This window comes from Danio rerio, chromosome 2, assembly GCF_052040795.2.
Source record: "Danio rerio strain M-AB ecotype USA chromosome 2, GRCz13ab, whole genome shotgun sequence".
NCBI lineage: Eukaryota > Metazoa > Chordata > Actinopteri > Cypriniformes > Danionidae > Danio > Danio rerio.
The window spans coordinates 4,154,003-4,180,000 of NC_141022.1; the positions used below are offsets into that span (position 1 = coordinate 4,154,003).

At 36.7% G+C, this 25,998-nt stretch overlaps 2 protein-coding genes and 1 long non-coding RNA gene across 3 annotated transcripts in view; 1 reads left to right on the top strand and 2 right to left on the bottom strand.

The window, feature by feature from the left end:
- The window catches only part of LOC141377726 (uncharacterized), a 187,805-nt gene that overhangs the window by 59,335 nt on the left and 102,472 nt on the right, over positions 1–25,998 (bottom strand). The window lies entirely within an intron of this gene.
- On the top strand, positions 3,347–5,989 carry c1ql3b (complement C1q like 3b). The gene is given in 2 exon segments (NM_205701.1): positions 3,347–4,194; positions 5,408–5,989. Coding segments are annotated over 2 exon segments (741 nt in total). The 5' UTR covers positions 3,347–3,633; the 3' UTR covers positions 5,588–5,989.
- On the bottom strand, positions 11,726–22,035 carry pter (phosphotriesterase related). The gene is made up of 5 exons (NM_001045381.2): positions 21,969–22,035; positions 19,197–19,632; positions 16,712–16,977; positions 14,569–14,709; positions 11,726–12,019 (listed from the first exon to the last, which is right to left on the bottom strand). Exons 2-5 carry the CDS (start codon positions 19,626–19,628, stop codon positions 11,809–11,811), a joined length of 1,050 nt encoding a protein of 349 aa, NP_001038846.2. The 5' UTR covers positions 19,629–19,632; positions 21,969–22,035; the 3' UTR covers positions 11,726–11,808.

The following is a 25,998-nucleotide window of genomic DNA, read 5'->3' on the forward strand; positions in this document are numbered from 1 at the left end:
TTAAACAGCTGTTTTCTTTTGTAATCTATGCATTTACTGCACACATACCACAGGATAGTAATGAGTTACCGATCATAAAGCTGTCATGTGGTGAAAGTAGTTTGATGTTTTTCTGTGTGTGTTGGAGCACTGCTGTGCGCATGAAAATGGCATGTGACTCATGATTAGCAGCGATGGTCCAATGGCGCTGAGTAAGTCACAGAGAAAGCCAGCTGGAGAGGACAAGGCAGGACACAAGTGCTCATTGACTCAGAGAAGGGTGTGTGCTGTGGTGCATCTGTGTCTGTCTGTGTACATACAGCACAGGAGGTGTGAGAGAAGCAGAGATATTCTTATGCAATTCTGTGATGCCTCATTATAGGAGACGTGGCACGTGAGCATGTTCTGTGCATATTATCATGTACTAAAAAGATTAAAGTTGTTTCACGATTGCCGGTCACCGCCTCTGAATGAGCGAGTTTTGAGTTATATTGATGTTAGTGTCTCAAGTAATGGGCCAAAGGATTGCCATGATATTACAGCCCAAACAGTTGATCCTCCCCCATGCTTCACAGTCTGGGTGAAAACTTCTTTGGGGCTTCTCCACACTGTAACTCTCCTGGATGTGGAAAAGACAGTGAAGGTGGAGAACAATAATGGTCCATCTTCAATGCCCTGAGAGTGAGTAAATGAAGTGTAAATGTGTGTTTTTGGGATCTGGCTACACGTGATCGTTTTTAAGACTGTCTTCGAGAGTCTGTTCATCCCTTTTGGTTTGATGAGATGCTAAGAACGAAATTTTGAGTCATATTGATATTACTGTCTAGGATGACAAGATGTGGAACTTTTTAGGGTGCTCCATCAATCTGGACTGTTGGAATTGATTGCATTTCTCTAGCTGATTTATGGATAGAGAGGAAGCTAGAGCGACGCTCCATGCAGATTCACAGGTTTTGACAGTTCACATGCTTTATGCTTTCACCAAGACTGCATAATTACACTAAGAGATCTTCTCTTGGCTAAATCCCACCTTCATCTCTGAGTAAAGAAAGGTTTCACTCTTGTAATTTCATCAAAATTGTGGTTAACTATTAAAATAAAATGGTATTCAATGTTTAATATGAAGAAATTGATTTAGAAAGATGTGAGATTAGAGGTTGCTAACTGATTGTGTACATTGTTACATCTATTCACAATAATTTAAGTTACAGTTTTTTACAGTTATGTTTAATAGTGGGCGTCAAGGTGGCGCAGTGGGTAGCACGATCACCTCACAGCACGAAGGTCGCTGGTTTGAGCCCTGACAGGATCAGTTGGCATGTTCTCCTCATGTTGGCGTAGGCTTCCTCCGGGTGCTCCGTTTTCCCCCACAGTTCAAGCACATGCACTATTGACCTTATTCTCCGCAGACGAGCGGGCGCTGCCATTTGAATCTTTTTGGCACGAGACTTCCGGTCTCATTCACTTCCATTCATTTTTAGACATTAAAAACTGCTCGTTTAGCGGTTTGATGTTGCAAACTGATATTTCCTTGTTATATTATTCTACTTGGTCTGTATAGTCATGCAAACATTTGTTTGTAGAGCAAGTAGTTTGGCCGTTTTTTGCCGTTTATTATTCCTTGTCATTTCTCGCATAGGCGACTGAAACGGAAGTTCTAAGACAATCGCAAAAACAGGCGCACTTCCGCATTTTAGAATAAGGTCAATAGGTGAATTGAGTAAGCTAAATTGGCCATAGTGTATGTGTGTGAACAAGAGTGTATGGGTGTTTCCCAGTGATGGGTTGCAGCTGAAAGAGGAAAACTATACGCTGTATAATTTGGCGGTTCATTCCTCTGTGGTGACCCCAGATTAATAAAGGGACTAATCCGAAAAGAAATGTTTATTAGTGGAATTTTTGCTGAAAACTACATTACCCATAATGCTCCACAGAAGAAGAAAAACTTAAGCTCCACCCACTCTCATAAAGCACATGTAATGATGTAATCAAGTCAATCTGTTTTTTTTAATACACATTTTCTAATAAACTTTCAATTCAGTTTCTATAGCTGCAACCAACCGCTTTAAATGAATAGTTGCATCTTTTTTCTTTTCTCCAAATTTTAATGTAACTACTGTATGCTTAGCAACCAACAGCTAATAGACTGATTTCACACGGCCGCCATTTTTAAAAGTGAAATCGAGGCTGTGGTGGGAAGAAACCCGGAAGTATCCTTGAGACCTGGCTGTATATCTTATCAGCGAAGAGAAAGTGACAAATATTTATTATTTCACCGCCTTTCAGAAACTGCTGATCTACTGGGATTTTCACGCACAACCATCTCTAGGGTTTACAGAGAATGGTCCGACAAAGAGAAAATATCCATTGAGCGGCAGTTCTGTGGGCACAAATGCCTCGTTGATGCCAGAGGAGAATGGCCAGACTGGTTCCAGGTCATAGAAAGGCAACAGTAACTCAAATAAGCACTCGGTACAACCGAGGTCTGCAGAAGAGCATCTCTGAACACAAGGGACGTAGCAACCTCACTTTTAGAGACAGACCATTTAGAAACAGGTGATGAAGAATGTAAACTTTTGGATTTCATACAGTTGCCATCCCCCCCCCCCACCCCCCAACTTTTAAAATGCCCACTACGCCCCTGCTGAAAACACAACACGTCCTACCTTGAGGCAGATGAGCTACAGCAGCAGCAGAAGACCACACAACGGGTGCCACTCCTGTCAGATAAGAACAGGCAACTGAGGCTACAATTCACACAGGCTCACTAATATTGGACAATAGGAGATTGGAGAAATGTTCCCTGGTTTGATAAGTCTCCATTTCTGATGTGACATTCGGATGGTCGGGTCAGAGTTTGGCATCAACAACATGAAAGCATGGGTCCATCCTGCCTTGTATCAACAGTTCAGGCTAGTGATGGTGGTGTAATGGTGTGGGGCAAATTTTTGGCACACTTTGGGCCCAATAGTTGAATATATATTTATATATATAAATTACTTTTGGTGGAGGGGAATACACTCACACTTCGTACCAATAAGAAATATGCCTGTTTCGGCATCAAATTTTGTCATTCTTAAAGCCTATAAACTGAATTTGTAACATATAAATATTTAACACATCATTTTCTTTGCATTCAAAGTGAAGAACTCTCTTTTAATACAGTTCCTCATCAATCTCTCACAGCTTTAAAAGAAGCTGACTTTCTTGATGCAGAGCCGATTTGTCTCAGATCAATCTGTCTTCACATCTTTCTGAAGATACAGCTCACGTGCGCCCCCCCCCCCCCTCTCTTTCTCTCTCTCTCACACACACACACACACACACACTTTCTCTCATCTTCACCCTCAGGTGAGAAAGCAGGGATGCGGAGATCTCCCTCACACATTATTTGTTTGTGTTTGCGGTGTTTAACTTTACAGTAAACAAATAAAAACGTGGTTCAGATGACGTTAACGTCAGCTCGGGGAATGCTAGCATCTTCATTGCAAAGTTAACCGACTTCTCTGGGGCTGCAGAGAAGTTTTTTGTTTTCAATCGTTTCTTCTGCGGCAGAGCAAGATTGCGCGTAAATCTGAGCGCGCGGCGCGCCCGGTGCTGTCGAGACTGCGCGTCCGAGCGCGGGTGATCGCCACCGGCGTGCTGGGGGTCATCATGGTGCTGGTGCTGGTGATCCTCATCCCGGTTCTGGTGAGCGCCGCAGGATCCGACCCGCGCTACGAGATGCTGGGCGCCTGCCGCATGGTGTGCGATCCGTACGGGACCACCAAGTCTCCATCGTCGGCGCCGACGGACAACCGCTTAGTTCAGTCTCCACCGACTTTCATCCGCGGTCCGAAAGGAGAGACGGGGCGCTCAGGAAGGATCGGACCGAGAGGTCAGCCGGGTCCGCCAGGTCCTCCAGGTCCCCCAGGGGTCATCGGAGAGCCGGGTCCGCCTGGATTACCCGGACCGCCCGGAGTCACCGGGGTGATCAGCGCAGCGACCTACAGCACCGTCCCCAAAATCGCCTTCTACGCGGGACTCAAAAAGCAGCACGAGGGCTACGAGGTGCTGAAGTTTGACGATGTGGTCACTAACTTGGGCAACCACTATGACCCCTCAAGCGGTAAATTCACCTGCTCCATCCCGGGGATCTACTTTTTCGTGTATCACGTATTAATGAGAGGCGGTGACGGGACCAGCATGTGGGCTGATCTCTGCAAGAATAACCAGGTAGGTCATAAATCCAGCTGGCACAGCCTGCAGGTGACATAACCACTTTACAGATTCACCATACATATAAATTATTTATTCCTTGCTTGTGTGTGTGTGCATTTATAAGTATTTATTTCGCAACAAATGCAACCATATTTATCTGAATAAAATATAAATCATTCTTTCCTATTCTATAAAATGGCTTCTTAATTATTTAATTGTAAAACAAACATTTATTATGTATATATTGTGTTCATGTGCGGTTCTAAAAGCTACACACAGCTGTAAACAACATTTTATTAGAACTGATGGTTACATGAGCTACACTTTAATGTTTGACTGATTTTTTAAATTGATTTTAACTTCATATTCAAATAAATTTAGAATGAAATCTTAATATAAATGCTTATATAACATTTTGTAGGCCTTTATTTATAATATTACAATTGCATTATTTATTATTATTAACATTAATTATGATTAAATTATACCAATAAATTTGATCTGATCAATAGACAATCATATAGGCTAGTTGAAGTCAGAATTATTAGACCCCCTGTTTTTCCCCCAATTTCTGTTTAACAAAGATCATTTTTAAACACATTTCTGATCATAATAGTTTTAATATCTCGTTTCTAATAACTGATCTATTTTATCTTTTCCATGATGAAAGCAAATAATATTTGAAGATACAGCTTAAAGTGACATTCAAAGGCTTAACTAGGTTAATTAAGTTAACTAGGCAGGTAAGGGTAAATATTAGGCAAGTTATTGTATAATTATGGTTTGTTCTATAGACTCTCGAAAAACATATATATATATATAGCTTAAATGGGTTAATAATTTTGTCCTTAAAATGGTGTTTAGAAAATTAAAAACTTCTTTTATTCTAGCTGAAATGAAACAAATAAGACTTTCTCCAGACGAAAAAAATATTATTAGACATACTGTGAACATTTCCTTGCTCTGTTAAACATCATTTGGGAAATATTGGAAAAATAAATAAAAAGGGGGCTAATAATTCTGACTTCAACTGTAACTTATATGGGGACTAAATGAACTAATATATCAGAAATGTTATTTTATAAACTTCCTTTGGTCTTAACTTTAGTCACGCTGAACTTTATTAGTCATGAGCAGATTTAGTCATAACTTGATGTGCATTTGTCTTAAGTTATTATTATTATAAATGCTCAGTATTTCTGTATGATTCATCTTCTTTTCCCCGCAGGTGCGCGCGAGTGCAATAGCGCAGGACGCGGATCAAAACTATGACTATGCCAGCAACAGTGTGATCTTACATCTGGAGCCCGGAGATGAGATCTACATCAAACTAGACGGAGGAAAAGCGCACGGCGGAAACAACAACAAATACAGCACGTTTTCGGGCTTCATGGTTTACGCCGATTAAACAGACTCGCTTTCTGACGTCACGACGCAATGACGCCGCGCAACAGAGAGATGGATCAAGTATACAGTCTCAAAGCACACCCGTCACGCAAATTAGTCTTTAGAAAAATCACTGTGATCTCAAATAAACGTCCTTACAGTGTAAACGCTGGTGATTGTAGTATATTTATTGAAAATGATAATAATTTGACATCTTTCCATTCCATATGTGCCTGACTTACGGTGACACATGGCTGACCTGAAGAGGCTGTTACGAGCACGCGCCATTAGCCCACATGCTAATCATTAACATGAAGAATAATTTCTCACGCCACAAATCTGTACCATTTTATGTCAGTGTTTTCATTTGAAATGTTATCGCTGTCTGGTTTGTGGAGTGCCATTGAATAAACCGTGAAGAAAATATACATCGTTTGATTTTAATGAGTGTGTACATTTGCCTTAAATTTAAAAGCTCTGCATTAGAAAAATACAGAAGTAAACACGTGAGTCCTGTTATTCATTTTCCTTCGGCTTAGTCTCTGATCTTATCAGTGGTCGCCACCGCAGAATGAACCGCCAACTATTCCAGGAATAAGTTTTATGCAGTGAATGCCTTTCCAGCAGCAACCCAATACCGGGAAACATCCATACACTCATTCACACACACACACACACTCATACAGTACGGACAATTTAGTTTAATCAATTCCCCTATAGCGCATGTGTTTAGACTGAGGGAGAAACCCACACCAACACTGGGGGAACATGCAAACTCCACACAAAAATGCCAACTGACTTAGGGCTCGAACCAGCAACCTTTTTGCTGTGAGGCAAACGTGCCAACCAAAATTGGCGTGTATGAGGGTGTGTGTGTGTGTGTGCAGGGTATATGCAGGAGTCCCAAAGGTAATTTCAGTATTAAGACTTTTTAAAGACCTTCTCAGAATATTTTAAGATTTCGTCGCCACTTCAAGTTTTAATCAGTAATAAACCTTTAACTTAATAAACAGTTGTTCATAAACAGTTGTGGTTACATAAATAAATAAAGACCAACCATGCGACAGAACTCAGATAAGCTTGGAAGAAACAAAGCTTGAAGGAATAAATTACGTTGTTTTCAGCGACAGGCTTCAGCCACTGTTTAAACTCGTCTTTCTCCAACCAGAATACGCAAACTTACATTTTCCCATCTGTTTTACTCTGCAGTTTCACTACATATGAGAGCCAAATCACTAGACGCCCCGGCCTGAATCAATCACATGAGCACGCTGTTGTTAATATTAGGAGGAAAGATTTGGAAAAACATGATTGAGACTTTTTAAGGGCCTTGATTTTCTCATAATTGATTTTTCAACTTTTAATACTTTTTTAGACCCCACGAACACCCTGGTATAGGTGTTTCCCAGTACTCGATTGCATCCACGCATAAAACATATGCCGGAATAGTTGGTGGTTCATTCCGCTGTGGCGACCCCTGATAAATTAGGGACTAAGCCGAAGGAAAATGAATGAATGAATTTTGCGATTTTGAGGGAAAGCACTAATTTTTGTAAGCCTGTCATTTTATTGTTTACATCTAGAAATTTATAGAAAAAAAGTCAGAATTGTAAGTTGTGAACTTGTAAAAAAAAAAATTTATTTTGAGGGGGAAAAGTAAGAATTTCTGAAAACCAGTTTTTTGTTTATATTTAGAAATTTTGAGGGAAAAAGTTCCAAACTCTGAGATGTAAAATTATTATTTTTGTGTATATTTTACAATTTACACTGAAGAAAATCAATTTTGAGTTGTAAACCTATAATTTATATTTTAGAATTTTCAGTGGAAAAAGGGCAGAATTATAAGATACAAACTTAGAATTAAAACATAATTTATTTTGGTTAATATTTAGCAATTTTCAGGGAAAAATGTCAGAACGACTTATGAGATATAAACTAAAATACGAGTTTGCATTTTGCAATTTTCATGGGGAAAACAATTGTGCAATATAAATTTGTAAAGAAAATTATAATTTTGAAGGGGAAGTAAGATTTTTCTGTAAATCTTTTAGTTTATATTTTGCAATTTGTATTTAAAAAACAAATGTCAGAATTGCAAATGTGTAATAATTAAACTTAAATTTTGCAATTTTCAGAGGAAAAAAAGGCAGAATTTTGAGATTATTTTGATGGGTTAAGGGTTAGGGTTATTTTTTAAATTTATATTGATATTTTGAGGAAAAGGGATTTAATTGTAAGATATAAACGTATAATTTTCAGTTTATAATTTGTAATTTCCAGGACAAAAAGGCAGAATTGTGAGATGTAAAATTGTAAATATTTAGTTTATATTTTGTGATTTTTTAGGGAAAAAAACGTTTAAATATTTTGTTTAAAATTTGCAATTTCAATGGGGAAAGCACACATGTTGTAAACCTGTAATATTTTAGTTTCTATTTTGAAATTTTCAGGACGAAAAGGCAGAATTGTGAGATGCAAACCAGCAATTATTTAGTTTATATTTTCATTTAAAATGTAAACTTGTTTTTGTTTTGATTAATTTTTGCAATTTTGACGAAGAAAGCACAAGTTTTGTAAACCTGTATTTTTTTGCCTATATTTAAAACCATTTTTTTAAGGGAAAAAAGGAAAACAATTTAGATTATTTTGAGTGGTTAAGTTAAAATATTTGTAAACCTGTAATTATTTTAAAAATTTTATATACAAATTTTGAGGGGTTGAGGGAAAATTATGAGATGTAAAACTGACACTGATGACTTTGTTGTTTTGCGATTTTCGGGGGAGACGCAGAATTATGAAATATAAACTTTTTAGTTTAAATTTTGCAACTTCGATTGGAAAAGCACAAATTTTCTAAACCTGTAATATTGTTGTTTATATTTTGAAAAATTGGGGCAAAAAAGTCAGAACTGTGAAATGCAAACTTGTAATTTTCTTATTTTGCAATTTTCAGGTCAAAAAGGCAGAATTGTGAGATTTAAACTTGATAGTTTGTAATAATTGATACTATTAATAGTTTTATGATGAATAAAGTGTGATTGAGACAGTTCATAACTAGAAATTGTTAGACATAACCATGAACTTGAGGAAAAATTATCATACATCATATAAAACTTTCTATTCCACTGCCGAAAGATTCTTCATACACTAAATAAACGCAACTGTAAAAATAGGAATCTTCACCTACTGCATATGCAAATATTTAAAAGGGACCTATTATGCAAAAATCACTTTTATAAGCTTTTTACACAGTTGTGTGTCAGCAGTGCCTAAATATAACCAGCTTCTAATGGTAAAAATGTATAAATTGTATTTGTTATAATCAGACTTGATGAAGAACTTTAACATTCTCCCGTCGTATATGTCATCAGAGAGGGAAATTAGAGACATTCCCTCCCTCATTAGCATAGGACAGCAGTGCTGTTTTAGAATCTGCCACTATGCTGACACACAGGCATTTGCAGCTCCGCCCTCTTTTAAAAAGAGGACATCTCATTTGAATTTAAAGCGACAGTCGCCAAAACCCCACAAAAATAGTATCAAAGTCTAAATGGGTCAGTTTCAGAGTTATTAAACATTATTTGTGTGGTATTTTGAGCTGAAACTTTAAAATATTTCAAACCTCAACAAATATTTGTTAGAAAGGTCACCAACAATCAAATGAAGAGTTTAAAAATCGGATTTTTTTCTCAAAAATGATCCTTTTCTCATGCAACTCTGTGTGTGTGTGTGTTCACTTTTATAGCAAAGAATAAGCTATATTTTGTTTGCCTTCAAAGTGAAATAATTGAACATATCCATAAAAGCCTGATTAAAAATAGCATATTATAGAAGAAAATATCACAGCACTTAGAGATGTTTGCAACTGAACTCTTCAAACGCAAGTTTAATTTGAAAACGAAAGGAAAATAGGATGTTTTTTATACTATTGACAGCTCACAGCATGTGTTTTTCAGTTTTTTGAACACGATCCTGCTGTTACGGAGGACCAGCGCGACTGACAGAGTCATTATTTTACCTGAGGAGTCACTGTGAGCACCAGCTGCTCCACATCTCTCCGTCCTCCACAATGACCTGTCATATAGCGCGTGTCTTACAAATATTACATGCGCAGGGAAACATAAGGCCTGACAAACCCAACAGATTCACTTTTGGAACATCATCACACTAATCCCCCTCAGCACTAATAGTCAGTAAGTGCACATGAAATCCAAAATCACAATGTTGATTTTGTTAGCTTACAATGCTAGTTTTGTGGTGAACAGTTCATCTGTGCATGTCATCAAGGACAAAAATAGTTTGCCCTTGTAATCTTTAATTGAAATCTGAACATCCTGTTTGTTTTCAGTTAAGTTCTCAGATTACGTCTTACTGAAGTATTGGGTGTGGCTAACATACTTAACTACGCCCCTCCAACTGTAAGTCAACAAACAGAAATGGTGAGAAGGAGGAGTCTGTTAGACTGTAATAACTCCCCCAAACACTTTTCCCCATCTTTCTGAATGAAATGCCTATTTTACTACATCCAATCAGCTCACAGCAGAAACAAACAAGCCACACCCACTGTTTTCTTATCTTATATTCAGTTTTTCTATAGAATCTGCATCATTAAATAAAAAACGGTCAGCTTCTGGTTCATGTGGACTACAGTAATAGGACTTTGCATGATATACAGTAGGGTATATGCAGAGCTAGTGCTGTTCCCATGCTGATACACTTCCGATGACCTGTTATTGTGAACTTTTTTCTACGGTTTTTCTACGGTTCCTTATACAGCATCGATGTTGTAATGTCATTAAAATACAATCAGTTAAATAAACTTTAGCATTTTTTTGGTTGCTCAAGCGTAAAACGAGACAAAAAGCTGTTTACTCGCACGCGCCCGTCAGAATCGGCAGGCTAACGCAGAAGCTCCATTGAATATACTGGGGTAAAATAAATGCTCATATTATAAAGATTTAGCAGGGGAAATGTAATTTAATGCAGTGCTTCTTGTACAATCTGAGACCCACTTCATATCGGATATCACTCAGCTAGTGGAGATCGCTGATTTTTAAAGAAAACAGACCTTGAACTCACCGGATTTTGCATTGGCATTCATTTCGCCGGAAGCGCTTAACCCAGGTTACTGGCAAATTAAAAGTCCTATTAGCATGCTTCGGCATATACCCCATTGAAGTCAGAATTATTAACCCCCCTTTGAATTTTATTAATTTAATATTTCACAAATTATGTTTAATGTTAAAAATTTAATGTTTAAAAGTTATGTTTTTATGTTAAACTCCCTTGCTTAACTTGTTTCAAATGTAAAATAGGCCTATTTAACATCGAGTGATACTTTAACTCTGCGAGTTTACTTAATTAAAAATGTTGTTTTATCTTTGTCCATAAAATAAAATGATGCAGTAAAGTTTCAATGATCTATGCTAAGCTAAAAGAGCTACCGCCAGACCTAGAGATCGGCTTTATGGATTCAAAAAGGGTAAAGCTCACTTGTTTACCTTGTTTAAAATGAGCCTTTTAAAAGTCAAGTGTTACTTTAACAGACATCCCAAGTCTCCCGGGAGTTGCGGGAGTATCCCTCAAATGCATAGACACTCCCAGATGCCCGCAAATGAATGATAATCTCCCGGAAATCGCGCGCTTTCTGCCCAGTCCTTGAATACGTTGCACAGCCCTCTCTACACCGCATCCCTCGTAGCGCTTCAGGTACGTTGTGCGCAACTCACCCCACCACTCTTTAAGTAATGTTATGTTGCGTCGCACACGCAACTCCCACCGCTCTTTGGGTACGTCTCGCGCGCACACGCCCCCCTACCCAGATACGTCGCTCACTCAACACACCCCAACCCCCTGCTCTTCATACACCCACTATCCCGCTACCTCCCGCAAATCAACTCTGTATCCCCCGGAAATGACTTTTCCCAACTTGGGATGTCTGCTTTAATTGCTCAAATTTGAGTTAATTAATTTATTAAAACATTCAAATGAATTAAAAACATTGTTTTATGCTCATTCATCCAATAAAAGGATGCAGTTTAGTTACAAGCACCTAGTTTTTATGACTCAGGGACTCGATATTTGATTTGAACAATCCAGTTACTGTTAAAGCGACAGCTCTGCCATTTTACAGCGTCAACATTCACTAATATAAGAATTTTCGCACCAAAATCAAGTAGACAACAATAAAAAAAAGGTGATTTTTCTTTTTTTGGTATGTTATTGATCATGAAAGCAGCTGGTTTATTTGAACGTCAGCCAGCGTTTGGGATTCTCTATCAGTATCTTGTCCACCTGGTTCTGAGTGATGCCTCGGGACAGCATTTTGGGAACTATGTTCTTGAGGATGTGGGAGAAGCCATGGCCGCCGTACTTGGTGAGTCGGTGTTTGGTGTGGATGTCGTGGGCAATGAGGATTCGGTCTTCATAACCTTCCTGGATCAGGAATTTCAAGCTGGTGAAACAAAACCAAATGACTCTCCGACATTACAAAATGGATCTCACTACATTTTTGCAACCAATCAAATTTGCAGAAAACAATCATGTACTGATTACTAGAAAGAGAAATTGAGGCAGATGTTTATGAGGTGTCTAATGAATTACATATAATCTGGATTATGATGTCAGAATATGACGTCTTCATCTGATTAGTTCTGATTAGTATCTAACCAACCTTCTGTCTCTATACAATCCAACCCGCTCTTTAATGCGGTGTTCACACCAGACGCAGTACGCGCGGATAAATCATGCTATTCGTGCGTAAATAGACAAGTGAACATTTTGAGTTTACTCGCTTCATTTGTGCGTCAAATTCACTGAGCAATAGCAAGGACTGTAGCTTCGTTGCTAAATGGCTACCATTGATTTAATTAAGAGAATAACTGTGTTTATGTGCTTTGGGAAGGCTGAAAAACAGCGTGGATTCATTTGGAGCCGTGTCTGAGTCCGCTAGATCCTTTCAGAGGTGCACCCAGCTCTGGAGTTCATAAACTCCTGCAGATACCATTATCCCTGGATGATGAAGGCTTTCAGCGATGCTTCCAACTGAGCTGAGCCCAGTTTGATTAACTGTTGTCTGGTGTCGGCAGGAGGATTTCCCCCAGGCGCTACGTCATAAGCACAACACCCTACAGGAGAAAGCTCCTGATTGGTGAGCGTGGGCGCGAATGTCTGCTGTAGTTAAGATTTTCGAACTTGAGAGATTCGCACAAAACGCTCGTCAATCACGCAAAATGCCCTTAAATATAAATTTTAGGTCTGCTTCAGTGAACTTGAACAAGTATATTAAAATCCATTAATTTCGCCTAGTTCAGTGGTTCTCAAACTTTTTTTCATCAAGTACCACCACAGAAAAAAATTGTCTCTCCAAGTACCAACAAAAATGAGCAGTATTGAAATACAGTGGCGTAGTAGGCCCGGTAAAGCAGCTACAACTCTGCATAGATAAAAAAAAAACATGGCAGATTACTTCAGAAATATAGGCTATATGTCAAATATGGCATATTATTAGCATCATTTTTGATAAATTTTGAATGTGTGTAGCATGTACATGACATATTTCATTCCTCCGCGTACCACTAAAGCCTGCGTATCACTAGTGGTATACGTACCACAGTTTGAGAACCACTGCCCTAGTTGTATTAGTATTTTTTTCAAAGTCTGCTTTAAATGCTTTAAAAATATATTAAATCTCTGTAGACTAGAAATATATGTACGGTATATCATTTTTTTTTAATGTGGGCAATACATTATAGATTAATTTTATTTAACAAATATTACATTGATCTTATTTTTTTAATTCAACTATGGGGTGCGGCTATAGGGGGCCTACAAGACATTGTGCCCAGGGGCCTCTGAATTATTAATCCGGGCCTGGTGATGGAAAATTCAGATTTTTCAGCGGATGTTTTGAACATTATGTAGTCAGCAATAGTGATTTCAGTCAGTTAAAACATCACCATGATCTGAAAAAAATGTCTTACAGTAAAGTTTTACTAACTGTAAACCCAACTGAATCATGCTTCACTCATTTAAATTTCATTACGATTGTCTGTTATGAAATAAACTTACGTTTTTCACCAGATGCTCTCATTTAAGCCCTCGGTTCACCCGCGCTGCAGTTGTTCCAAGTTCAGTTCAGTCATACAGCAGGCTGTATCGTTTGTGTTTGGTTCACTGAATCACGCATGCGCAGTATTATCGGTTTACCGCCCCTCAATGTAACGTTACTGTTCTAATAACTGAATGAGAGTGTATATTGGATAATTTAGAGTCAGATGGGGGGTATTAGGCTTGTTATTAAGTAAGAATTGGGTGGATAAGTTCTTACTGGAGATGGGAATCATTTCAAATAATTCAGTTCGATTTGGTGAACTTGTTCAACCGGTTCACTTAGAAGATCCGGTTACAAAGATTCGTTCGCGATCGTGTTACAGAAATAAAACCCATTATTGGGCACAAATGTGTTAAGGTAATAGTTTTAAGTCTCTGTATTTAATGCTGTCACCGTGCTGCTGTCATGTCCACGCGTTTTTGTCGCGGGAGCAACAGAGAGGATGACTCTAGGAGAACCGGCACGATCTGGCCAATGGCAGCAGGAGACTCTGAGGTGCGAAAGGATCAAACACAAACACCTGCAGCGCGGATTATATTTACTACTAAAAGGCTTACAGTAAGATTATTTATTAAATACATTTACATAACGAAAACGAAGGAGGTTTTTGCTATAATTCCAGTTAGTTTCAGTTAGTTTTTTTATGTACACAATACAGTTTCAGTTAGTTCTAGTTGTTGAAAAAACTCTCGTTTTTATTTTTATTTCAGTTAACGACAATTATTTTACATTTTAGTTTTTGTTTTTTCGATAACTATAATAACCTTGGTTTGACACCCCTGCTTTAAGATATTATATTACTGTTTATGCATGTCTGATTACAATTCGTAAGTAATTCACCCATCTCTAGTAATGGCTGCTGTGTTTTTCTGATCACAGAAACTACTCACCTCTGGACCCTCTGGCTGTCGCTGGGCATGTCCACATTACGGTTGAACTGGTAATTGAGAACCTCCGTGCCAAAAAGATCATATTCCAGGTAGCTTCCCATTCTCGCAAACTCCAGCAGCTCTCCGTGATCATATATGCTTCTGTAAGGCACACAAGTGACAAAATAGAGGTTATTCAAGTAGATCAAAAGCCCAGAAATAGCTCTCAAATGTCAGATTGTTCTGAAGTCAATGCACTTTTGAATGGGATTTTAATTAAATTAAAATAGTGTAGACATAAAATACATTCTGCTTTTTAGTTTGTACTTGTTTTGGGACTACAGAGGGCAGAAATTGCACCTGATACTAAAATGCATTTCTTGTCGGTTCGACCGTAAATGGATGGGATTAAATACAGGCACAAACGGTAGAAATTGTCATGACTTGTCCACTTTCAGACAACTTTCACAAGCAGTCGGAAAAGCGTCCAAAAGAACGATGTGGTCAAATGAGTTAAAAAGACAAGATCTTTGTAGAATGTGTTATACGAAAAGCAAGGTAATCATGTTAAACCTGTTAATACCAGGTACAACCAAGCAATGAGTCTTGGTTGACTTTTTGTGAAGACACGTTAATACCAGGTTGAAACAGAGATAATAAACGTCATCGAATGGCAAACAGGTAAACTTACATGAAAGCTTTAGCGAAGGTTCTACCAGGAAGACTGAGATGTCACGTCATTCATAATAATTATCTCGTCAGCCTATAACAACCAAGCAAGCCATGTATATAAGCTCATCTAAACAATCTGTTTCGCTGTATTCAGGTGACGTTGCGGAAGTTTCCCTCCATCCTCCCCATCACCACCACCACCAGGTTGGCCTCGTCTCCACTCAGGGGGTTGGCTTCGCCTTGCCTTCATCTTCAGGCAGGATCTGCCAGCTCATCCAGAGTTCTGCACTATAGACGGGGCTTGCGCCAAAGAACTTTATGAAAGGACCGTAACGAACTCTCAGTTATGCAAACAATTCACAATAAATGTTCAAACGTTTATGTGCCTCCTAGAGTCTTTCTGGTAGATCTTACCGGTTACTAGGGATGTCCCAATCTGGGTTTTTTTGCCCTCGAGTCCGAGTCATTTAAATTTGAGTATGTACCGATAGGATAAACTTTTTATTCGATAAGAAAAGATGCGCATAAACTGCAATGGAAACACTTTTACCGCACAAACTCCAGCATGCGCATTAAAAAAGGTCATGTGATTTTGTTAAAAGAGATCATGTGATGTTTAAAATGTGTGTGAATGGATAAAACGTTTGGCTGAGCACATTATAAAACATCTGAAATGTTGTTTTGGTCATTATAAAACGCCTTACCATTTCAGTGTTAATGTTATTATATTATTAATGACCTCCAGAATCAAGAGCGCCTGTGCTCCGCGTCTGACACCTTCAAACGCCACCGTGCGCTCACTGCTTGTCAGGATTGTCTTCTGAGGCGCATTCATTTAGAAAAGATTGATGCAGCTTCTCCTACTGCAGCAAATGCAGTTTTTACTGTTGATATTTGGCGCCAGTTAATCAGGAAGTGACGATTTTGTTCGCTTTGACTCGTTGGATGGAAACGATGCTTCATTCGCACAACTTTTAAGCGATAATCCAGTTTTGCGCATAAAGTTTATTCGCATTTTTGGATGGAAACATAGCTGGTGTTGTATTGTCGTCTTTCAGGTTGTATTTCAGCTTTAAAGCGCTTTTTAAATAAATACAAAACAAAGCAGCTGCTTGCCATCGCGACAGCAATAAGATCCATTGACAGCTGATCTCTTTCACTCTAAAATGGCGGAATCCAGGGGTGTTGCTGGGCGCTGCTGTTGCAATGGAACGTTCTATTTAGTGTCGCCTCTTGGTCATTCCAAGCTCTTTGACACAATTCATAAATATGCAAATTCAATTCGCAAGTTCAAAACACGATTCGTAAACACACAAATCCAAATCGTAAATTCAAAACACAATTCATAATATACACAAATCCAATTCATTTGGCGAAAATATTGATGATATTTACTAGTGAAATCACAAATTGTGTGTTTTATTTATGAATTGTGTTTTAATATTTGTTAAAGTATTATTTTTGAGACCGATCTGGCTCCATATTTTCTCACCTGTCCAGATGAGACATGACCGTTTTCGAGATGTCTCCTCCTGCCTCCTGCAGAATGCGGATGACCTCCACCGGCGCCTTATTGTCCCGACCGGGGTGGATGATGACGGGACAGCCGAGCCGAGTCTGAGCATGAGCAGTGGCTTGCAAGACCTTCTTCTCACTCTCTGTGATTGGCCAACTTGTGCCGATCTCTCCGATCACACCACAGCGGATGTCAGTGCCGTCTGCTCCATGAAGCACCTCACTCACAATGACATCGGTGAGCTGGAGGGGCGGAAGAGATAGAAATTAGAGTCTAGAAGGGATACAGATGCAGATACGTCAATATAGCATCATTTTTGTGACACTGTACAGCAATTATTACTGTTTTTACATTACTTTAAGGTTTGGGTTTATGGGTAGACCCTAATAAAATACAATTTATTGAGTAATTTAATAAATAAGAATAATACTGGGCATAATTGCTGTTTCTACATTACTGTGAGAGTTGGATTTAGGGGTATAAGTTACAAACATACAATTGTATGAGTAATCTAATAAATAATATGAAATAATACTCAATATAATTATTGTTTTTACATTACTTTGAGGCTTGTGTTTAGGGTTGAGGTAGGTGTAGACGTTAAAAAATTCTATTTAATACGTAATTTAATAAATAATATGAATAATATTAGGTATAACTACTGTTTTACATTGCTGTGAGGCTTGGGTTTAGGGGTAGATGTTACTAAAATACAATTTACTGGATAATTTAATAAATAATATTAGGTATAATTACTGTTTTTACATTACAGTGAGGCTTGGGTTTAGGGGTAGACGCTAATAAAATACAATTTAATGGATAATTTAATAAATAATATGAATAATACTCTTTATTAATTACTGTTTTTACATTACTGTGAAGCTTGTGTTTAAGGTTGGGGTAGGCGTAGATGTTAAACAATCCAATTTAATGAGTAATTTATCAAATAATATGAATAATATTGGGTATAATTACTGTTTTTACATTACTGTGAGGCTTGGGTTCAGGGTTGAGGTAGGCGTAGACGTTAAACAATCCAATATAATAAGTAATTTAATAAATAATATGAATAATATTAGGTATAATTACTGTTTTTACATTACTGTGAGGCTTGGGTTTAGGGGTAGATGCTAATAAAATACAATTTATGGGTAACTTGATAAATAGTATTGGTTTTTACATTATTGATGGTTGGGTTTAAGGTTTGGGTGGAGGTAGACGTTAATAAAATACAAATATATATATATATATATATATACACACACACACAGTTGAAGTCAGAATAATTAGCCCCCTTCGATTTTTTTTCTTCTTTTTTAAGTATTTTTCTAATGATGTTTAACAGAGCAAGGACATTTTCACAGTATGTCTGATAATATTTTTTCTTCTGGATAAAGTCTTATTTGTTTTGATTTTTGGCTAGAATAAAAGCAGTTTTAAATTTTTTATGAACCATTTTAGGGACAAAATTGTTAGCTCCTTTAAGTTATATTTTTTCTCGATAATCTACAGAAGAAACCACTGTTATACAATAACTTGCCAAATTACCTAACCTGCCTAGTTAACCTAATTACCCTAGTTAAGCCTTTAAATGTCACTTTAAGCTGTATAGAAGTGTCTTGAAAAATATCTAGTCAAATATTATTTACTATCATCATGGCAAAGATAAAATAAATCTTCTTCTTAGAGATAAATTAAAATATATTAAAACTAATATGTTTAGAAATGTGCTGAAAATAAATCTTCTCTCCGTTAAACAGAAGTTGGGAACAAAAATAAACAAGGGGGCTCATAATTCTGACTTCAACTATATATATATATATATATATATATATATATATATATATATATATATATATATCTTAACTAGGTTAACTAGGCAGGTTAGGCAAGTTATTGTATAATGATGGTTTGTTCTGAAGACTATCGAAAAAATTTATAACTTAAAGGGGATAATAATTTTGTCCTTAAAATGGGTTTTAAAAATTTAAAAACTGCTTTTATTCCAGCCAAAATAAAACAAATAAGACTTTCTCCAGAAGAAAAAAAAATATCAGACATACTGTGAAAATCTCCTTGGTCTGTTAAACATCATTTGGGAAATATTTAAAAAGAAAAAAATTAAGGGGGGGCTAATAATTCTGACTTCAACTGTATATACTGTATATATCACTGTTCATTTGAAACTAGATTACATAAATTTATATTGTCACAAATATGAGCCAATGGGGCAAAAACAGGTACCAACATAATGAAATGGTAATAAATTTCTGTATTTGTGAGTTTTTAAAAAAAATAATAATTCAATTTGCTGAAACCCAGAGGAAGCTGTGACCGAATGAAGACAAAATAAAAAGAGTCACCCCAGAGTGGATGAAAACATCCCCAACAGCACAGCAGGGTTAACCCATTCCACTCTTTTGAATATCAAAAACCAACGAACAGTGACAAAAGCACAAACCTTCTCAACTGTCATCTTTCTGGTCTCCTCAGAATGAGTAACGTCCACATAATAACCGGCTCCTGCGATCACGTGCACGCCGGTCTCCTTAGCCAGCTGCTTCAGAGCAGGCAGATTTCGGTTGATGCCCGTGGTGGTGTTCTCCACGATGGTTCCTCCTCCTGCTTTCCGGTAGCACAGCAGTTCCTCCTTCACGGCCTCCAGCTCCTGATTCAGCAGCAGGTTTTCGTGGTGACTGTATGGGTTCTGCTGCAGCCAGTGGAGGTGCTTCATTTCGATGGGCGCCAGGGAAAGACCCTCATCTCCGGGCGCTGGAGGAACGTGGGAGCACTCAAAGGACATGGTCAGGTGCTCGTGGGTCATGGTGCGACCCAGTTGATCGGGCTCTATTTGACCCAGCACCGTCTGCACTTTACCTCTCAGCTCAGACATGATCCTGTGTAATCAAAGGTTATTCTCATTAATGGAAAGTTTTAACTTCTGTGGGGGAAATAAGTATTGAACACCTCATGTTTTTTCCTGGGAATAATATTTCTAAAGGAGCTGTTGACATGGAATTGAACCAGATTTTGGTAAAAACCCAAACAATCCAAAAATTTTAGACATGGCAACCTATGTTTACATATTGTGCAAAGATGAAGACTTATATTTATATAAAGAAATCTGTGCAAACAGGTTTACAGTGATCACCAATATGGTTGGGTTTCATATTTATGTAAAAGACCACTATAGATGTATCAGAAGATATATAGATTTGCATTATCATGTACTGTAGGTAATTATTTATTTTAATTAATTTTTTTATTTTATATATAATATATTATATATATATTTATATATATAAAAAATAATTATTATATTAAATATATATATATATATATATATATATATATATATATATATATATATATATATATATATATATATAATTTTAATATAATAACTATTTCATTCTTTTTATTTATTATTATGATTATTATTATTATTATTTTCCATTTAGCTATATTTGTATCTATTCCTGTTGTAATTGTATTTTAATTTTTATTTGTTTGCTAATTCATTTTGGTGGCAATGTTTAAAAATGGGAAGGAAAAGTACAACCTTCAATGTACAAAATGTTTTGTTAAAGCTTGAGAAAATAATCACAAATGAACGATAAAAAAAACTATATATAAAAATAAACGGGGAAAAATAGTGCAATATTGAAATTACTGAGGAAGAGTGGAAAATAATTTTTAAAACACAGGGGAAATCAACATCCTCATCAGTCTGGAGGGAATTTGGTTGGAAAAATATTTGTTTTTTCGTCACCTCTGAGCAGAAGAGATACTTAAACAATAAGGAAACAGTCAGCTGGAGAATATGTGGCTCAAATGAAGCCAACATTCACATATTTTCTGGAAATTTTTACAAATCCAGGCATTTTAGCAAGAAATTCATAAATGTTTAGATAATATATTCCATATTTCCATTTCTTCACTGTAAAATGGAATTGCTTAGCCATTATGTAACTTATATTAACATTAGACAAATACTACTTATTTATTTATTAATTTATTTATCGATTTTTATTTTATTTATTTTAATTTAACTTAACTTTTAATTTATTTTATAATTTTAAATTTATTTATTCATTTATTTTAAATTCATTTATTTAAATTTTATATTTAGATTTTATTTATTTTTTATTTATTTATCTTAACTTTATTTAATTTTATTTATTTTTAATTTATTTACATTTAAATAATTTATTTATTTTCATTTATTAAAACTTATATTCATTTATTTAAAATTTGTTTATTTATTGTAATTTATTTTATTTAAAATTAATTTATAATTTTTTATAATTTTTTATGTATTAATTTATTTACATTTTGTTTAAATAATAAAAAATGTATTGACATTTAATTTTAAGTGTACAATTATTACTTTAAATGCCAAAATTTGCCCCAAAATCTAGAACGAGACTCTAAAATCCCACTGAGACAGGACAATCTGACAAGAAATAAGCCAATAAAACTATCAAAAAGCTATAAAACAGTACATAAATAACAGTAAGTTGACTTTCTGTAAATTAAATCTCACAGTTCTGTTTGTAAAAATGCTAATTCTGGTTTTAAATGCTTATAATAATACTCACATTAATAATTACATTCTTTAGAAGTGTTCAACTCGTTTAAATATCAGTGTTTTGCGGGTAATGAATAGCTTGGCTTCTGCAAATGACTCATCTAGACTGTCTAATAAGAAGTAGACATGTATTGTCGCTTGCTGGTTTGGACTTTGACTGCTTGTAAAACACGGACTGCATCAAAGTATAGTCTTTGGTTGCATTCGGTAAACCGTGTCAAATACGAAATACTTGAGGAATGTTTAAATCACTTGCATAGCATGCACATTAATGTCCGTATTTACTTGCACATGCAGTCGAGATAAACATCCTATTATTAGTACTGCTGTTTGATTACATTTAAAGTAGCTACACACGCTGCAAAAACAAATCTGATGCAATCTTGTCGTCACTCAACACTGCATGCAAATGATATTCTAGACAAATGCATACATAATAATAGTCGAAATAGTCATTAATAATAAACAATAACGGAGAGGGAGAGAAGTAACGTTAAGCAAGTGCAACTTCTAGGTGTAGTTACAAGTTCTCGCGGTTATAAGTACGTGTCGCGAGATACGTAATATTACATCTCTAACTAGTTCTAAACACAGTTGAAGTGCTCCAAACGAAAAGTTAAATACAACTAATGGAGTCAGTACCTCTGGTTTGAAGATGCGGAGCCTATTCTTCAACACTGAAGCAGTGCTTAATGTACACCACGCCCCTTTCTGGTGACGTTTGTTTGTGAGGTGAACTTTAACCCTTCTGTGGAAAATAAACTAAATCCTCACTCGGCCGAGCGCCATAAAGCCTGTTATTACAAAACACATAATTTCAGTATCAGTATCTTTTCACACATAATTTCAGTATCTGGATGCAGCCTTTATGATGCAAGCTGAGACTGCATCACTCAGCGATGCAATGTCAGACACAATGCACTCAAATGGACCTAGTGACGTCACTGTGACGGGTAGGGTTAGGGTGGGGTTAGGTGAGCCCATTAAAAAGCATTGGATGCAGCCCAGATTGCACTGCGCCAGGTCTGCAGCCAGACCCCTCTCCATAATTTGGACATTATTGACCATAATAAATTATTTAAACTATTTATTTATATATTTTTAGCTAAACGCCTACTAATAATTGTTGTGAATGCAGATTTATCTTTTTTTCCAATTGTAAACTTTATTCTAATATATTTTAATTGTTAATTTCAGCCTTTTAAAAACCAAAAAATGCCAAAAGTAGTAGTTAATTAATGCATTAGCTAATGTTAACCAATCAAGCACGTTTTTGTGGTATTTCGTTGAATTTATCGACTCGATCATGTTATATTATGTTAAATATCATACCATAGGCTCCAAAATGTAAAGTTTTGCATATACACTGAGGTTGGACAATGAAACTGAAACACATTGTTTTAGACCCTGCTGAAAAATCCAGCTTAAACCAGCCTAGGCAGAGTTTGGGTGCATATTTAATTGCCAAATATGAAATTTAATGGTAAAGTTGGTCTCCAAAATTTGGAGAATTTGATGTCTCCCTATTCAAAGAATTGCACTTGCATGCTGAGAGGCATTTAAAAGATGGCCACTGAGTGAAAAGACTTGTCTTAAAGGGCCTATTTACAACCTAATGAAAACAGAGGCCAGATGTGTTTGTGTGTTGTGATATATCTCAAATCTCAAAGTTTTAGTTTTGTTATGTTGTATCCCAAATCTTCTTCACACATTGGGAAAAGTCATTTGTATGCACCAATGTGCACACCAATACACAACGCTCGATCTAACCATTGATCCTGGATTTTAAAGTGGCACGTTGAGCTGAGCAAGTGTGATGTAAGTGATGGTGACAGATCCCGCAGAGTACTCTGACCAGACACTCGTGGACAGAATTAGTCCCGAGAGAGAACGAGGAACACTATTAACTATCAGCCCACTGCAAATTGGCGAAACAGCTGTGAGCGTCTCGTGTCACTACTAATAAATCCCCTTATATATACAGTTGAAGAGTTGTTAACCCTCCTGAATTATTAGACCCCCTATCTAAATTTATCCCAATTTCTATTTAACGGATAGAAGATTTTCTCAACACATTTCTAATCATAATAGTTTTAATAACTCATTTCCGATAACTGATTTCTTTTATCTTTGCCATGATGACAGCACATAATACTTGACTTGAAATTTTTTTAAGACACTAGTATTCAGCTTAAAGTGACATTTAAAGGCTTTAATTAGGCAAGTTTGGGTAATTAGGCAAATTATTGTATAAAGGTGGTTTGCTGTGGACAATTGAAAAAAATCTTTTGTTTAAGGGGGCTAATAATTTTGATCTTAACAAATATTTTAAAATAAAAAATTGCTTTTATTCAAGCCTAAAGTAAACAAATAAGACTTTCTCCAGAGGAAAAAAATATAGGAAATACTGTAAAAAAAATTCCTTGCTTTGTTAAACATCACTTAAAAAAAAAAAAAAAAAAATATAAAATCATATATATATATATATATATATATATATATATATATATATATATATATATATATATATATATATAAAATATACTAATTCTAGTTTATATATATATATATATATATATATATATATATATATATATATATATATATATATATATACATATACATAATTTTCTTTTTATAATATTTTATTTATTTATCTTATTATTTTATTTTTTTATATTATTTTATCTCATTTATATCACATTAACATCTGAAATCTGACTTCTGGTTTCAACTGTATATAAAAAAAATACCATGATATCCTACAACTGATGCATGAGCACACCTTGCTTTGCATCTTATAAACACAACCAAGCCTTTAAAATACACTGTGGACCACCCCTTTAAAAACATGCTAAAGAAAAAAAAACAAGAGTCCTAATAAATCTGACTTTTACTGTAACTCCATACAATATAAGATGATGATAATTGAGCAAGTGAACGATTTTCTTCTTTCTTAAGTGTTTCCTGCATCTCTCAGCGCTCTTGTTCAACTCAAATCCACACGCGGATGAAAGAGTCGTCTCTCTGAAGCCTGTTCATATGTTCTGACCAGCGTCTGCGTCTCACCTGAGCGAGGAGGAAGTTTTATCTTGTCGCATCTGTGGAGATGTCAGGCAGAAGATTATTCAAAGCTGACACGCTGCTGCAGCCTCGGGTGTGAATTAGTTCAGCATAATCTCTCTATTCTGCCTGATAGACTTGTAACCCATCACAGTTTATGCAAATCGGAGATTCTCTGGCACAAGACTGGGAGATTCATATCAGCGTGTGCTCCACATAACACATCTGAAGTGTTGCGAGAGGACTTCAGTTTACGCTGCGCCAAAAATGGTGCAATAATAGCTGCAAACAGTGATTTCTTGTACATTTGTGAAAGAAGCAGGCCAGACGAAATATCATTTGCACTTTCATTTACTTGACCAGCATAGAGGATATACAGTTGAAGTCTGTATTCGCCCTCATGTGATTTTTTTTCCCAATATTTTCCAAATGATGTTTAACAGAGCAAGAAAATATTATCTTATTGAGAAAGTCTTTTTTTTATTTTGGCTAGAATAAAAGCAATTTTTAATTAAAAAAAATACATTTTAAGGTCAATATTATTAGCCCCCTTAAGCAATTTGAAGGCAATGACTGTAAAAAATATGGACGACGCGACAGCCCCTTTTCCCATTGAACGCCTTGAGGGCAAAACGCCTGCTTGATGGGCACAAACTGTCGCAAAAGACTGCTGAAATTGGAGCCTTGACATGCGCAGAAGGACTGTCTGATGGAGCCAGAGGAGGAGCCGCGAAAATGAGCGGAGTCGAGCTTCCAACCAAACGCTTTATGTAAAATCAACCACGCCCCCCGAACTTCTCAGCATGCGTTTGCTGTCATATCAACACAAATGGATGTAATAACGTTAACAAATATGAGGGTTTTATATATTCAATCGCGCCAGCTCCGGGCCGCAGCGCATAACCTACTCGCGGCGTCGCGGGCTGATTCCGGCTCGCATGCGGCAGCGCCGGCTCGCTCGGCCGCCGCATCTGGCTCGATTGACTCGGGCTGGAATCGGGCGGTGAGTCCAGGCATCCGGAGAAGGTCCAGCAGAGGTAGTCAGTCTGAGCTCTGAGGGGTAAGTCTCCGGCAGGCGAGAATCTAGCCGGAACTGGCCCGAGTGTATTTTGCTATCTGGGTGGTTAGGCGTGTATCAGCAAACTAATAAAGCCCGAAAAAAGCCCTGACCTTAGCGAATAAACAGTGTTCCACCAGGATCATGTATGTCAGAAACTGTAGTTTACTGCTGAACTCATTTTGTCATAGTAAAATAACACAGAAATCCAATAATAACACTTCAGTCTCCTGCCGAAGCTCAGACGCGCTGCTTTGAGAAACTGTCAATCACAGCTGTCAATCACGATGACACGCCCAGCATTAAATTACTGCTAAAAACAAACTGTTTACAAAAATGAAGATCTGCACCTATTTCAGCACAATAACCAGTGCCTTAATCGACCAGAACCATCTTTCGGGACATTTTATTGCAAGTGTAATAATTTTTTTTATTTGGGCTCAAGTCTCCTTCATTAACACGGAGGAGGCGGGCTTTATGACTTGTACTGCAGCCAGCCCCCAGGGGGCGATCTAACGGCCGAGACCTTCACTCTAACGCAGGCTTGCGGCA

Coding starts and splice junctions, on each gene's coding strand:
- pter (NM_001045381.2), bottom strand. CDS start 19,628: ATGTCTGAGCTGAGAGGTAAAGTGCAGACGGTGCTGGGTCAAATAGAG. Junction 16,978..19,196: donor GAAAGATGACAGTTGAGAAG/GTTTGTGCTTTT, acceptor CCGCCCCTCCAG/CTCACCGATGTCATTGTGAG. Junction 12,020..14,568: donor GACAGCCAGAGGGTCCAGAG/GTGAGTAGTTTC, acceptor TTGTTTCACCAG/CTTGAAATTCCTGATCCAGG.